This window comes from Plectropomus leopardus, chromosome 23 (genome assembly GCF_008729295.1).
Source record: "Plectropomus leopardus isolate mb chromosome 23, YSFRI_Pleo_2.0, whole genome shotgun sequence".
In the NCBI taxonomy this organism is placed as follows: domain Eukaryota; kingdom Metazoa; phylum Chordata; class Actinopteri; order Perciformes; family Serranidae; genus Plectropomus; species Plectropomus leopardus.
This window is the reverse complement of record NC_056485.1, coordinates 1,242,772-1,258,008: the sequence shown is the minus strand read 5'-3', so window position 1 is coordinate 1,258,008 and position 15,237 is coordinate 1,242,772. Positions and strand designations below refer to the sequence as shown.

The 15,237-nt window shown below is 39.7% G+C and overlaps 1 protein-coding gene across 3 annotated transcripts in view; it reads left to right on the top strand.

Moving 5' to 3' along the window:
- ank2b (ankyrin 2b, neuronal) overlaps positions 1-13,132 on the top strand; it is a 106,336-nt gene extending 93,204 nt beyond the window's left edge. For 2 of the 3 annotated variants that reach the window (XM_042512636.1, XM_042512635.1), the window contains 6 exons: positions 2,885-2,977; positions 3,517-3,600; positions 3,742-3,906; positions 5,133-5,321; positions 5,591-5,682; positions 8,142-13,132. In XM_042512636.1, coding sequence (XP_042368570.1) covers positions 2,885-2,977; positions 3,517-3,600; positions 3,742-3,906; positions 5,133-5,321; positions 5,591-5,682; positions 8,142-8,364 — 846 coding nt within the window. In that variant the 3' untranslated portion in view covers positions 8,365-13,132. Of the gene's footprint in view, positions 1-232; positions 1,151-2,884; positions 2,978-3,516; positions 3,601-3,741; positions 3,907-5,132; positions 5,322-5,590; positions 5,683-8,141 lie in introns of all 3 variants that reach the window. The other variant, XM_042512634.1, reaches the window with a different exon arrangement.
- The last annotated feature ends 2,105 nt before the right edge of the window (positions 13,133-15,237 follow it).

Sequence of the window (15,237 nt, the reverse complement as noted above, 5' to 3'; positions counted from 1 at the left end):
TTAAAGGTAACACACGGTGAGTAGTTGACATACTGTTTTTCTTTAAACCTGCATGTAACAGCTTCACAATATAATGTTCCGAAGCTAATGAGATGTTGGCTGTATGGAAAATAACCATTGCACAGTGATGCAAACCTGGTGAAATGTTGAGGTAGTTTTAAGGAGCATACCAACCTGTATGTTGAATTTATTACTGTGAACTTATTTAGATCATGTTGATATTCACTTACAGGCTTCTCCACAGACACCAGAGGAAACTCAGTTTCAAACAGACAGTCAGGTGCAAAGCAAACTGTTGTCTGCTACAACGGTGACACAAGAAATCAATAAACTAGGTGTGGTGTCCAATGATGACGAGCCAATGAAATCTGTTCCCCTAAAGCTGCCTGACCAGGATACATACACAACCCACAGAAGTGTTTCCCCCATTCTACCTGCACTTTTACCTGAGTGGGAGCTGTCTCCTGAGAAAGCACAGTCCAATGAGCTATTTTCACCCATGTCTACTCAGTTTTTGGTACCACCAGATTATGAAGCAGTATTTTCAGGACATCAAACCCTGAGAGTTTCTGATTTTAGCCAAGCATCCCTGAATGATTCGGTGTCCCCAGTGTTCAGAGACTCAGTTTCAGCTCAGGCAGACACCTCCAAGGGAGAGTCTGCAAATGTTGAACATTTAGAGTTTTCTCCAGACTTTAACAGAGTCCTCTCCGAATCCGGGCAAACAGTCTCTGATTTTGATCCAGAGGTCCTACCAAAGGAACTTAGTAAGGGATCGGACAGTCCACAGCACTCTGACTCAGACACGGAATTCTTTGACTGCAGACAAGCCTTGTCTGACTTCTCTGAACCAGAGGAAGAGAAACTGAAACATGAGATTGCCTATCATATCTCTGAACCCCCATCGCCACTGCCTGGGAGCAGCCCTGATGTTGGCTTCCTGAAAGGGAGCCCTCAGTACACCTCTCAGCCTTTCCTCCGAGTGGAAGATTACAAGCATTTCTCCTCTGGCAGTGAAAGTCTCAATGAATTTGCTTATGATTCGGATGGTTCACGGGAGTGTCCAACAGTGGGCAACCTCCCAGTGTGTGAGGAGCTTCCTTCGAGAGATCAGGCAGGGTATAGCGATGATGATGACTTCCTGGGAAGGGTAAGGGGTTGAGCATGAGTGCGGTGCTGCACTGGCTTTTTTTCTTGCCTGGCCAGACTGGTTGTTGTGGTGCTGCATTTAAAACTCAGAAGATAAAACACACAAGTTTGCACATTACCTAAATGAAGCTGATGAGTGCTTTTGAGTGCACGAGTGCCTAAAGTTTCAAGAAAATAACAAAAATGTAACAACTATGATGAGTTGCTTTATTAAAGACTGCATCATTGGTTGCTGAAATAGCCATGGACATAGTTGGTGTAATGTTTTTGCAGTTTCACTGTGACATTTACAAGTTTCTTTAAAGAACTGATTTTATAACATATGACCCTTTGTTCACACCTGCACCTGTTTGCATCCTTTGATTTCTGCTTGTTGTTCCCATCAGTGTGCGAAATACTATTTAAATATGTGAGGGCCCTCAGCTGCACATAAAACTTAAAAAATAGAGTAGGGATACTTCAGCTACACATTTAAGGAAAATTGCAGTATATTTCAACCTAATGTATTTTTCATTAGGTTCATTAACTGCATTATAGAGATTGTGGGGTAACAAGGATTCAAGCAAAACAATGTACGCACGAGCCTCATATAGCTTTCAAAATTACTTTTACATAAAGCAATTCAACCGCTTGTCTGATCTTAAATAAACACAAAGTAGCACCCTGGAATACGTCATGTTGGCTATCTGTGGGTTTACTACCATGGCCGTTTCTGTGTCGCCTCCAGAGTCGTGCAAACCCATCTCACACCTGCAAAGTTGAGAGATCATTTATGATGACATAGATACAGCCAATAGATAGCACCAGAGGGCAGAGTCAAAAGTTTCACATAACATAAAAATGGATGGTGGCACTTGTACTAATGTATCTTTTAACCGAGACTAGCTGTAGATTTCGGCATTCTGTGAGGCCATTAAATACATTGTGAAGTGGACAAAGATTTATTTCCACTTTACTACCAATTTGTTCAATGCTGCTACTCTTTAAATGTCTATATTGTCTCCTGCAGTCATAGCTCACTTACGCTTTGCTCCATTACCCCCATGATTTATGGTCCGTATCCATAAACTTTCAGAAAACATGCATAAATACAGACAAAATAAACACTGAGTACAAACGGGAAGCTCCATCTGTCTGTATGGCTATCTACCACTGAGCATAATTGAGCTCTTAAAGTAAGAAATAAGACCCCTCAAACAAGGAAAGGAGTAACAGTGTTAAGTCTATATGCATTAATCTGCATTTTGTTTAGTGTATATTTTTCAGAGTTATAATTGGCTCTGGAATCCTTGTTAGCAGCTGTGGAACAGTGTATAATAGCTGTCTGTACAATATCAGTTGCATTTTCTGTGCTGCTGTTAAACGTTAAAAAATGACTTCACAGTATGGATGAGGCCAAAGCTATTATCTTATTTTTTAGATCTGCAAAAATTTGATTTTGGCATTTTTGAGGGCATTTATAGGTATTGATCAGGGGGCTTAGTCTCGATGTATTTCGCATACTGGTTCCCATCCTTGCACGTTTATTTCATGTGTGAATTTTTGGAAAACTGTGCCTTCTCTTCATCTCACGTCACTGTTGCAAACAGCCATACTTTTCTTTTTTTTTAATTCCCTCATTCATGTATAGAAATGCACATTTTTTGGCAAGCAAACATAAAAGTGAGGTTCAGAGAAAAGAAGGAACAGCTGCTGTGTAGACCTGATACATTGACCCATGCTGGTTGTCTCCCAGGAGATAGCAGAGGAGCTAGGGATGCTGTCCTCTGATAGCTCAGAGGAGGAGGTGCTGACCACCAGGGTGGTCCGACGCAGAGTTATCATTCAGGTAAACAAGCATGATGCAGCCCCGGTGCACTGTGGAGCGGTACAGGGTTTGTGGGTGCTTTAGGGCCCGTGGGTGTTCAGTTTTGCTGGACTTGACTTACCAGCTTACCTTTGCTTACGTGTTTGGCACAAAAGTCGTATTTTGCAAGTAGAGAGTAACTTTTCTAAGGGTGGATAGAGGCCTTTAAATGACAATAATATTTTGTTTTATTTGTTCTTTTTTTCTGTACTCTGACCCAGTTTTAATTTTATTCACGTCTACATCATTTACTTTGTTCTGTTAAAGCCACGATGTGTACAATTCTTTAACTAAAAAAAACCAAAACTTGCCATCACAAATATTTGACACTTTGAAAAATTGCATCAAATGATACACATAGAGGCTTTAAAGTAGACCGTGGATTTGGTGATGTTGCTAATATTTGGGTGATTTATATCATGTGTTGCTTGAAATACTCACTGATAAAAAAATAACACGTTGATTGTTCCCCTCTGTGCAGTAACACATGAACTGATGGGATGTCTTTTGTGTTTTTACAGGCAGATACCCTGCCAGATATCCCAGCACAGACCGTCACAGAGGAGAAGTACACAGATGAGCACGGCCACATGGTAGTTAAGAAAGTAAGTTTCCATTCAAAGATGTCAGCAACATCAAATAATCCAACAATAACACTTAAAACTGCATTGCTGTTTCTGGCCTTAATGATGGACAGTGTTCATTAGCTTAATACAAAGTTAATCTCTCACTATTTTGTCCATCAGATCACACGCAAGGTGATTCGTAAGTATGTGTCAGCAGATGGCATGGAGACGCAGGAAGTGACTGTTGAGGGTTCTCACCAGGAGTCAGTGCAGATCGAGGAGGGAGACAGCGTCTCCAGAGTGGTGAAGAGGACTGTACTTCACAGTGAAGGAGATCAGAAAGAGGTCAGTGTTAAATACAAGCTACATCCCTATGTTTTATAGCAGAAAAACTTAAATCTGCACTTGGTTTCCATTTGTGATTAATAAATAATTATCATTTATTAAAACTTTAAAGTGTGTTAGATATCTCATCTTTGAAACTGTGCCCATAATTTTTTTGCCACAACACAGAGGTAAGACCGAACCTATAAACACAAAAGTGTCCATGAGTGAGTGAGTGATAAAGTTACACAATTGGCCATTGCCCTTTCAAAATAAATAGACACCAACAGGCGGACAGAGCCATGGACGCTGACAGTCCTTTTCTATTGTATTGCTTACTCTCTGTAACCAGGGTGGCACTGTGGTAATATGTATTATATATGATGTGGCATGATAGCATGGTGGAATTAGCAAGCTAGCTTACTAGCCAACTGCTGTCGAAACAGCAGTTTTGGACGGAGGAAAAAAAGGGTGACCTCATCAGTTTGTTTGATTAACAACCTATGACAACATGAAATTGATGTTGAAAAAGTGCGTACTCTTGGTCAATCTTCATTTTGATGAACAATAAAATAAATGTACCAAGTTTTTGCGACAACACAAACGTGGACAAAGAATCAGCAAAACCCAAGAAACAGAACATCTGTGTAAAGTGCAGTTCCAAAGTGTGTTTGGAAGTACGTTTAAGTGTATTTTCTTTATACAAATTAAACTCCACTGTTGTAAATTTCTGCTACTTTACTTGGGAACATTTTATAAGGTCTGCATGCACATGTGTCTCATAAAAACACTAGAGGTAAATGTCTCACTTGAAATGAAAGGCAGCATTCATCGATGAACGAAGTTATTTATAATGGATGCAAACCAGTATCCTATCTTTATTCTGGTGCTTAAGTCTCTGTTTAAGATCATTTAATGAACCTAGCACAGTCCTGCCAACAATTACATCCTTTGAGACTAAATTACAGTATCGCAGTGCTTTGAGCTAAATGCTAACATCAGCATGCTAATATTCTTTCAATTGCAAAGCTAACATGCAGGTAGAATGTTTACCATGTTCAACATTGTAGTAACTAGTAGTTCATTGTGTGTTAGCAAAATTAGCATTGGCCATGAAAATATTGGCCCAACGTTGAAGCTAACACAAAATCAACGTTTTGCCCCAATGACAATATTAGAGAAAAATATAAACATAAAAATGGCATAGTAAATAATAGTTGGCGTCTGGACATTTTGTGTCACTGCAGCTGACCTTCTCAGAGCCCCTGGCTCTTGGCGCCGCCACTGAATCTGAGTTTGAGGTGGAGCCGGTGAAAGGTCGAAAGGTCAGCAAGGTTGTCAAGACAACAGTGGTGAGAGGCGAGAGGATGGAGAAGCAGACGGGGGACCCTTCACTGACTGCAGATCTCCCTTCAGCTAGACAGGACTTTGAGAAGGTCAGTGTGTCCAAAAAATACTAAGAATAATTGTTTTGGGAGATTATCTATTGATTATGAAAGGAAATGAAAAAAATGTGGCGGTGCAGTTGGTTGTGACACGATGTATCTCTGCTTCTACTACATGCTAATACATTGTTTTTTGTTGTTTTTTTTAAAAAAATGTCAGTAATTCATGTTGAGCAGATGTTTCTGTCAGATTGCCAGTGTTTGTCTTTCCTGTGTCCTCCCTCTGATCCCTCTCTCCTCCCTCGTTCTGTCCCCTCCAGGCGTTGAGTTATGCTGGAGGCTTTGGGAAAGTGCTCCTGCCTCATGTAGTAGAGAAAGAGATTGTGCAGGACGACGGTTCTGTGGTTAAAAGGTTGGACAGCAGCATGGGAATGTGTAGAAATGACCACACAGAGACTGGTGTTTACTAAGAGAGCAGTTAGCAGAGGTTAACATGAAAGCATGGTGTGCATACACTCTGTCTGCTCACCTTTAATGTTACTCTACAAACCTTGATTTTCACTTAAAGAAAAAAAAGGTTAATTGATTTATTATTATTATTATTATTATTACCCAACATGAGTATTATGGTTGTTTCAACCACTATTCTTGGTTCAGTTTTTCTCGGCAGCTGTATTGCTGGGATTCTTGGTTCAGTTTTTCTCAGCAGCTGTATTGCTGAGATCTGAGATGCAGCAACAGTCAGACACCAACTAACAGTGAAACTTTACAAGCATTCAGACAAGTTTTGAGGCTGCTATTTGTAGGAGTTTGAAGCATTTGTCAGATTCCTCTAATGGCAATATAGTGCAATTAATGTTTGGCTTTCAGCCTATTCATCTCAAGGCTGGTACACACGAGAGGACTTTTAAATCTTAACCGATTTTTAAAGTGGGAGACCACAGACATAATGACACATTTAAACGATTTTTAATGTTACGATCGTCAGAGCGCACACACTAGATGATTCAGCCAGATCGTGAGACCACACACTTGCCGTTTGTAGTTAAGATTTCACAGTGGCAATCCCACAGACTTGGGATCTCATGGAATATTGCGTGATCAAATGTGACATCAGAAGAAAAACAAATATGGAGGAGGATCACCATCGTCTGCTGGATGCACTTGCGTGTGTCTTGTTTTTCAGCGAAAAAACACAACAAGTCGTGGCTGAAAAGATGGAGTGAAGTGTGGATTTTACATTATACAGAAGTCCGGTAGTTGCCAGCCATATTTTTGAGCTGTAGATGTACGCAATATCCGTTTGGTGATGCTTCCCGGTCTCCTTGCTCTCATTGGCTATTGCAGGTTTCTACTCAGTATTCCGTCGGAGCCGACGATTGTAGGATTCAAGATCAGAGAGCCTCCGACACAGTCGGTAACACAAGGATTATTTAGATAACCCCTCACACATTATTTGGTTCTGACCAGCCCCGAATTGGGAACAACCCCCCGAATGTCGTAAGGAGCGAATCAGGCCAAAAATCGGAATCGGAAATGATCCTCTAATGTGTACCAGCCTTCAGTGTCCCTGAGGTACATTGCTTGTTGCCACAGTGTCATTCTAAATTTTATATTAATTGAGCTAAACTTTTGAAAATGTCCATTAGATGTTGCAGATCCACTTCAAACACTGACCTACCTGTTGTATTGGTGTGAACATGCAGTTTTAGCACAGTGTACAATTATGCCTTGACCTGTCCTAACCTCTTTTTAGATATGACACAGTGAACTAGTCCTGCCTGTGTGGTCATGTGGGTTTGTCACTGACTCTGTTACACAAATGTATTTAGTTGTGTTGCTGCTTTACTGTGTCTTCAGTAACTGCAGTATAGAAATGTTACAGTCCAAAGCTGCCAATACTACAATGACATTATTTAATCAAACAGTGAAATCACTGCGTGTGTTCATTTGGAGCATGAGGTTGGATGTGTGAGCAGTTAAAACATTGTACAACCTGAAACCAAACTATGGATTACCATAACCATCCTAGACATGGACAATTACAAAGCAGCAGCCAGCAATGTAAGAAGACACAGGAAAAAAAAGACTCAATTAGAAATGAATGATTGATTGGTTGATTGAATTTCAGTGCACATGATGAGTAAAAAATTATTTTAAAAAAAAATGTTATTTTGATATTTAAATCTGTTAAATTCAGATCAGCTAAAATTACATCCATTCCCATTGTCTTTAATTTTCTGGTACCATTTTACTAAAAGGAGTTTTATTTTATAATTCTGATTTTCATTAAATTTCAAATCATATTATCCTCTTAACATCAGTTCTATCAGCTCATTCAAACCACAGAACAACCAAAAACATCTGTCTCTGCTCTGTTTTTATTTGATAATAAAAAGTCCAAATAAAACATTCATTGGAGGAAATTGCATTGAAAAACAAATCAGATTTTGGGAAATATTTTGACGTTGAATAAAATATTTATTTTGTGAAAATGTACAAAAATAAAAGAGCAACAAATCCTGAAAGTATTATATTAAAAGATACAATTTCATGTGCTGTGTTATCTTTGATAAATTATATGTCAGCACTTTTCATTTAATTTCAGCAGTAACTATGCAGTGTTCTGTAATTATTTAGCCATGCATTCTCAAAAAAAAGATTTTTGGATTTTAATTTTGTATTGTGCATGAAGGGAAATTAAATGTCTGTAATTTTGCCCTGGATTTCCATAGCCAATGTGGCACATTTAACCTCTGAGAGAGTGAACCTGGGGATGACCAGTACCTGTCAGTTTATACCTGTAAATATGATTGATGGTCCATCACAGTTATCCTGGACGTCGTGTAACTCTGAGTTCTGTTCCTGCAGAAGCCAGATGCGTAAGTGTCGGACCCAGAAGAGGACTGTGGTGAGGGATGTCCAGGGAAAGCATGTGCACCTGGAGCGTCTGGACGACAACCCAGACGCCCTGCAGCCCGACGCACTGCAGCAGCACCTGCACCAACTGCTCCAACGCTACTGTGGGGACGACCAGGAGGAGGAGGAGGAGGAGGAGGAGGAGGAGGGAGAGGAAGAGGAGAGCTTTGACTGAGCAGCTGCTTCCACTAATCTTTTCCCTACATCTTCCACTGAAGCCTTTGGTGACATACGCTTCCTCAGATGTCCCAGCCCCCCTTCCTGTTGTCCTCACTGATCACTGGATTACACTCTTTCTTTTCTTTTCTTTTCTTTTCTTTTCTTTTCTTTTCTTTTTGTCAATAATGAAACAGTATTTTTCATGCTTTATCACTCTTCCTCCCTTCACATTGTGTTTCATTTGCTCTTTTTGTGACCAAAGATGGCACCCCTTCTGTCGGATGATTATTTTTGTTTCTGGCTGCTGTGGTGTGATCACAGTACGATGCACCAAAGGTGGATCAAAGTCAGCGGGGGCATCTAGGACATTTCCCCTCACACACGGGCCTCTTCTTGAAGAACTCTTGTAAACATTTGTACATAGAGGGGATGAAAAAGATCATGCTTGGACTGGTGAAAAAGTTGAAAAAATGGAAAGCATTTAATACATTAGCCCACGTCAACCTGCTGTACATGCACCGATTCAGCTGGAGAATGGCCACCGTACAGATGAGATTAATGTTCCAGAGAGAGTTCATGGAGAGGAGTGAATGTGTGTATCACCATGGACTCTTTTACAGCCACCCTGATCAGTTTACAAAGGCTGTGTGGTCACACCTTTTGTCTTCCCATGATGCATCTGCCCTTATTTTGTTTTAAGTGTGCGTCTTTCTAATGTGTGTTGTGAATTCACATGTTATCCGTCACAGAGCTGCCACCTCTGTGTGTATATACAGCGTGTCTATTGAGAAAGAAAGTAGTAATGAGGAATGTTTTTTTGAGGATCACTCACCGTCGTCTGTGTTCCAACTCCACCTTCACGTGCTGCTTCTCCTCACTTCGTACTGCAGCCATGCTCAGAAAAGTGTCCTCCATCGAGCCTTGAAAGGATAAAGCTGGTTATTCTTCTCTTCTTGTCAACAAATCTCATGTACAGAAACAAACCGACAAAGAAACCACCTATTATTAGAGATTGTGTGTGTATCAAAGCCCTATATATCTTGGTTTTCTGTGCCATAGAAGTCGGTCGTTGTCCAATAATGATGTTTCTTCATTACCATGAAAATCTTTAGTCAAAACTAGTGGACATGTTTTAAATTACCAAGTCAACATTTGTATGTAGGGCCCATGTAGGTAGTAAATGGGCTGAAAAATAGACCCCTGCCAAATGGCCACATGGGTGGGTTTACCCAAGTGTGCCAAAAATGGGTTATGCTAGGGGCTACCTGGGTACCAAGTGGGCCCAGAGTGGCATCTTATCTGGGGCCCACAGGTAAACCCATGTGGGCAATTGGCATGTGGTAATTGGTGCACTTCACCCGTTTCACACGTCAAAGTCATTTTACTACTTGTTAGTACTTCTAAAGGGCCGTCCACACCAAGGACTACAACCGTAACTATAACCATAACCATACATCCATGGAGGATCCACGCTGATGGATGATAGCATTCTGTAAACTGCTTTGCAGTAATTGAATCAAACACTCTAAGTTTCATTCATACTTTGGTATGAGTCAACATGAATGTGCTGACATTGTGTCAGTGGTCAAAGAAGACATCAGTAAAGACAAAACCAACTTCAGAGAGCCCATTAGTGCCAGAGTGCGTTTGGTGTCATGTCTCAGGGGGAAAAAAATGACTTTTTTTGTCATCTGCAGCCCAATAATAGGTCATACAATAACTGTGATTGAGTGATTCTACCATGTTAACGGTTGTTCCTAAATCTTAAATGAGAGAGATATGCTGCAATTAAGAAACTGATATTATAAGCACTCCTAAAATTTTATTTTCTTGAAAAATTGAAATATACTGATGACAAACAAACTGAACACTTTAAATTCAGAGGATTTGGATCTAAATTTAAAAGTTATGTTGCATATAAATCATCATATTAAGGTGATGTTTTTTAATCAATATGGGGGACTTTTTTCTTTCATCTTCCTATTCTGTTAACAGTCAGCAAGTCCATCTACTGGCCAGAATCTGCTACAGTCAGGGAGTTAATTACTGATGACAGGAATAACAAAAGAAAACCAAACAGCTCCAAACATCTCTTTTAATATAAAAACAGAATTTTGTGGTCTAAATTAGATTTTAGGATCTCTGTTGGTTGTGACGTCTAAATAAGACAGATTCTGATTGGCTGTTAGTATTTCTGTCGTTCATGAAATCACTCCAGTGAATGAGTTTAGCGGTTGCTGTAGTGTGGACTCTAACATGCACTTAAGTTTGAATGATTTTTAGTTATTGTTGTTGGTGGGGATGGCCCTTTAGCTGATAAAACAATAGTATGCTGGAGGAGCTTTGTCAAGTCTGAGAAAGTAACCCTGATGATGTCATAGTGTCGTCATGTGTTAATTCTTAACTGAACCCTTACAAGACAGAGTTGTGTTAGAAAGATCATCATCAGATATTTACTTGTTTATAATTTACCTTTTATTCTGCGTCATTGCTCATATCAGGAAGAGTAGAGGTGTATTTGAAAGATTTTAGCTTGCCTTTGCTGCCAATTATTACCGATAGTAAAACTAGTATTTCACCTTAATTCTCATTGTCGTTGATGCTGCAAATAAATCCGGCAGAAAATGTTTTGATGTGAACTTTTATAATACAATTTCTTGTATTATGTATTAAAACATTTAGGGTACACTTTCTGAGACTTCCTTATTCTTATCTTATTATTACGTAAATAACAAAATGCCATTAAAAAGTGACATCATTTTAGCTATGTTAGAGAGGAGGGCATTTCAAGAAAAAGTTACAGTTCAGGCTGTTTAAAAAAACAGTTGCATGTTTTCATACAAGAAGTAAAGCGCACAAATCTGAACAAATCCCACATAACCATGAGCTGGTAATTTGTGCATAACTCACATATTTTGGAAGGCAGCGATCATGTGACCAATGTCATGAGGAGTAAACAAGGAAGCAGTTTGAGGTGGTGGATGCGTCACAAAATGCTGGAATTTTCTATAGATGTTTGGAATCGTGCGAACATGTGAACTTTAAGTCATTGTAAGGTTGTCATTAGTATTTTTCTTTTCCTAAACCTAACCACAGTAACTTTCGATGCTCTAACCTAACCTCTGTTACTGCATGTTAAGGACATAATGTCATTTGTGGGGCACTAATTAATAGGATATCTTATAAACTGTTCCACAAGGTGAGGGTGTACAGTTACAGTCCTTCCAGGATTTCACTGGCATTAAAGGCATGAAACGCCTGATTTCACAGCTTTTCTAAAAGTCAGCAAAAACCAAAGGCCAAAGGCTTTTGTGCTGATCATCAGGGAATTGCCAAGAATTCACTGGGTTGGTCAAATTTGCATCACAAACATCACAACATCTTGGAGGGGTTGATTAAGGGAGCGTGCCCACTGTAATTTCTAATAAGTTAAACCACATACCTGCTTTCCAGAGTAATCATGAGAGCACCAAATGTGGTTGTGAGTCCTGAGCAGCTGTTTTAGGAGATGACTTAGGGGCCATTACAGTCTCTTGCATGAAATGTTTAACTTTTGTTGTGGTTTGGCCTTTCGTTCACACCACAATGGCATTTTTTGGGCCTGAAAATGCAAACTTTTGAAACAGGATTCCAGAGTGTTATTTTTTTGAAAACGCCACGCTTCTGTCACCATGTAAACTGGTAATGTGTAGATCCTGTGAGAACAGTGACGTCCAGATCACACTTTTTGCACTTTGCTTTTCTATGATATGTCATTACTAAGTTTCACCACCAATTACTGGCCTGAAATGCATACTGCAGCGTCTATCTACATGAGGACTGTTTTTTCACAATGTTATCATATAAACGCAGATTTAAAAAAAAAAAAAAAAAAAACGCAATGGAAAGACTTTTCCAGTTTTAGTGGGGCCATTATAGTCTAAATGTGGCCTGAGCCTTTTTATATAAAGTACAAAATATAAAATATTTATTATTGAGTAACCAGTCGGCTCTGAGCCACGAGACACAGTCAGGATGGGACACCAGAGAGTGTTGAGAGACGGATTAACACATTGTTGGTTTTGGTCTCTTCATGGGGTTTGTTGACATTAATAAACTATAGAATATCAGCTGACATATCCTTTAAGTTTGTATCCTCAACACATACTATAGAGATGCTTTGCTTTAATTGCTGTTGTTGTTTTGACTGTTTCTTGTTATCATTGCTATCAGAGGATCATCTCATCAACTTCACATCCAGGCAAAGGCCAACTTTCACTGACTTCAGTCACCACATATTCAACCTCCTCATTTATTTATTGCCATCCATCTGTGATCCCTGTATACTCCAGCAGCTGAAGCTGAGAGTAGTGTATGTGTGTGTATATGTGTGTGTTTGGGAGTTTGTTTGAATGTGTTCTAAAGCAAAAGGTAAAGACAAAGATTTTTCTCCATCGTAGACAAACATTGGTTGGATTGTGTACATGCTGATAAAGTATGTTTGGTGTTCTTCTCCAGTTGAGACTTTATCGATGTAACGATACAATCCTTCAGTTGCCGTTTACTTTGTTTGTGATCCAATGGAAGAATAAAAGAAATGTCAAAGGAGAACATTGATTTGATAAATGAGCATCTTGTTTCCATGGTGATAACAATATATACATATTAACAGCGCAAATATCTATGCGGGCATGTATGACTTTATCAAATTATTACTTAAAAAAATAAACCTGAAACGCTAACAAGGCATAGCAGCTGCAGTGTGTACATGGCAGAACAATAAAACTGTACGTGTCCAATGTGAAGTCATGTCATTCTTTCTGACAGCAGCTGAAGGGAGTTAAGACAGACAGTGACGTCCACACTGAGCTGTGAGGTTTTTGGACACTGAAAAATTTTTCACCATAAAACTGCCGCAAAGCATATTCCAAGTGAGTTTTGTGTACAGCTTGACATTCAGAAGGTAACTAACAGGTGGTGACCTACTTATATGATACTGTATGAACTCATCCCTCTCTAAGCCTCCCATAGTGATGCCAATGTACACCAAGTCTGATACCCCATTTCATCAACATGGAATCAGTTTTGTTCTGCTTCCTGCACTTAATTTTGAGCCGTATAGAAAATTTGGGCCAAAATGAAATTGGTTCAGGGCCCAAAATGTTTATTCCAAGTTGGAATCAAAAACTAGCAGGTTTTTCTTGACCTGAAGTATGAAGAGTGACAACACGGTAAATGGACTGTACTTGTATAGCACTTTTTGACCACTCAAAGCGCTTTCACACTACATGTCATAGTCACCCATTCACAAACAGGTGGCCGAGGCTACCGTACAAGGTGCCACCTTCTACTCTGTAATCATTCATGCGCACTCAGACTCTGATGATGCAATTTGGGGTTCAATATCTTGTCCAAGGGATACTTTGACATGTTGCCTGGAGGAGCCGGGGATTGAACAGCTGACACTCCGATTCAACCTGCTCTACCTCTGAGCCACAGCCGCCCTTAACATCAGTAGATGTCATATTCTTCAGGTTTGAATGAGAGGGCAACAGTGAAGAAGATCACCATATTCTCATTCAAGTCATCACATACTGCCACTTTGCAGTGGACTTACGCGTCTACATATTACACTCTAGTTATGCTTCTGTGTCAGGATGTTCCGGGATGCCGCTGGTGTGATGTCAACACAAGCACATGGTGGGATGACGCTGCACATGGTTTAGGCAACAACAGCACATGGCAACCAACGCTGAAGTGTCAACAAAAGCACATGCTGCCACATATTGTTGGGATTAGGGGAAAGAGGCACATGGTAAAGTGTAAAAAAACAACAAAGGTTCACATTCAGATTCAGAAAAGAGCATGTTCTCTTTAGTAGCTGGTCCATGGTTGTTTTATGGATAAAAACAAAAACCTGTTCTACCAGAACAAAAGCCTATTTAACCTGCAATGTTGCTACCATTATTTACTTCAGCTGTGGGTTGTGCAACACCCAGATAACACATCTTTGATTACAATGATTCTGCACAAAACTGGTGGAAATGCGGGTTGGTTTCATGACTCCCGAACAGAACCTGTTAAACAACCCAAAGTATTTTGTTGAAAAAGGGGTATTAGAGGTCACCTAAACAAATCTAAAATGAAACTTCTTAAAATGATAGTAATGTTTGAAATGGCCAATCCTGTAAGCCATAAATTTTGCGAACTGAATGTGAATTCTGCCAGAACAAAGAGCGATGATATATTTTTCACCCCAGCAGGTTCCTGGATCATACTTTTGACTTAACAAAATAAAATGTAGAATGTTCAAAAATCCACTTGTTGAGCAGGAGGATGCTCCAGACTGCAGCTCAGCATCAGTAGTAGTAGTACATGCACTACTATAGGGCTTTTTCCAAATCATTATGATCAGTTTTGATAAATGTCCTTCATGAGTTTCAGCTAAGAGTACACAATGAGAATCAAGTTTGACTCGTGCTGATTACCACTGTCAACTATAAAATACCATGAACAAGTAAAGGTCCTGCATTTAAAACCTACAACAGTGAATTAGAGCAGCATGAAATGAATAGAACAGTATCCTCCAGTTCAGAGTTGATGTAAGAGATTTTGGAAGCTCATCTTTCCTGTGATCTGTTGTCATGGTTTTTTACTCATCTAAGGAGGTTAAATATCTCAGCTATGTAGCAAAAGCCTTCTAGGTGAAAGCACAGGTATGGTGAGTCTTTCTACATGTCAGAGGTGACCTCTGATCTCTTCATGAATCACGGTGATGATGAAGAACTCAATGGTGCTATGGGGGGTGGCAGCAGTATGAGCTTTAGGGATCAGGATCAGGGACAGATTAAAAACAGGAAAACCTCACAGAAAGAAGGACAAAGCGCTTTCGGTGTCAAAATCCAATCAG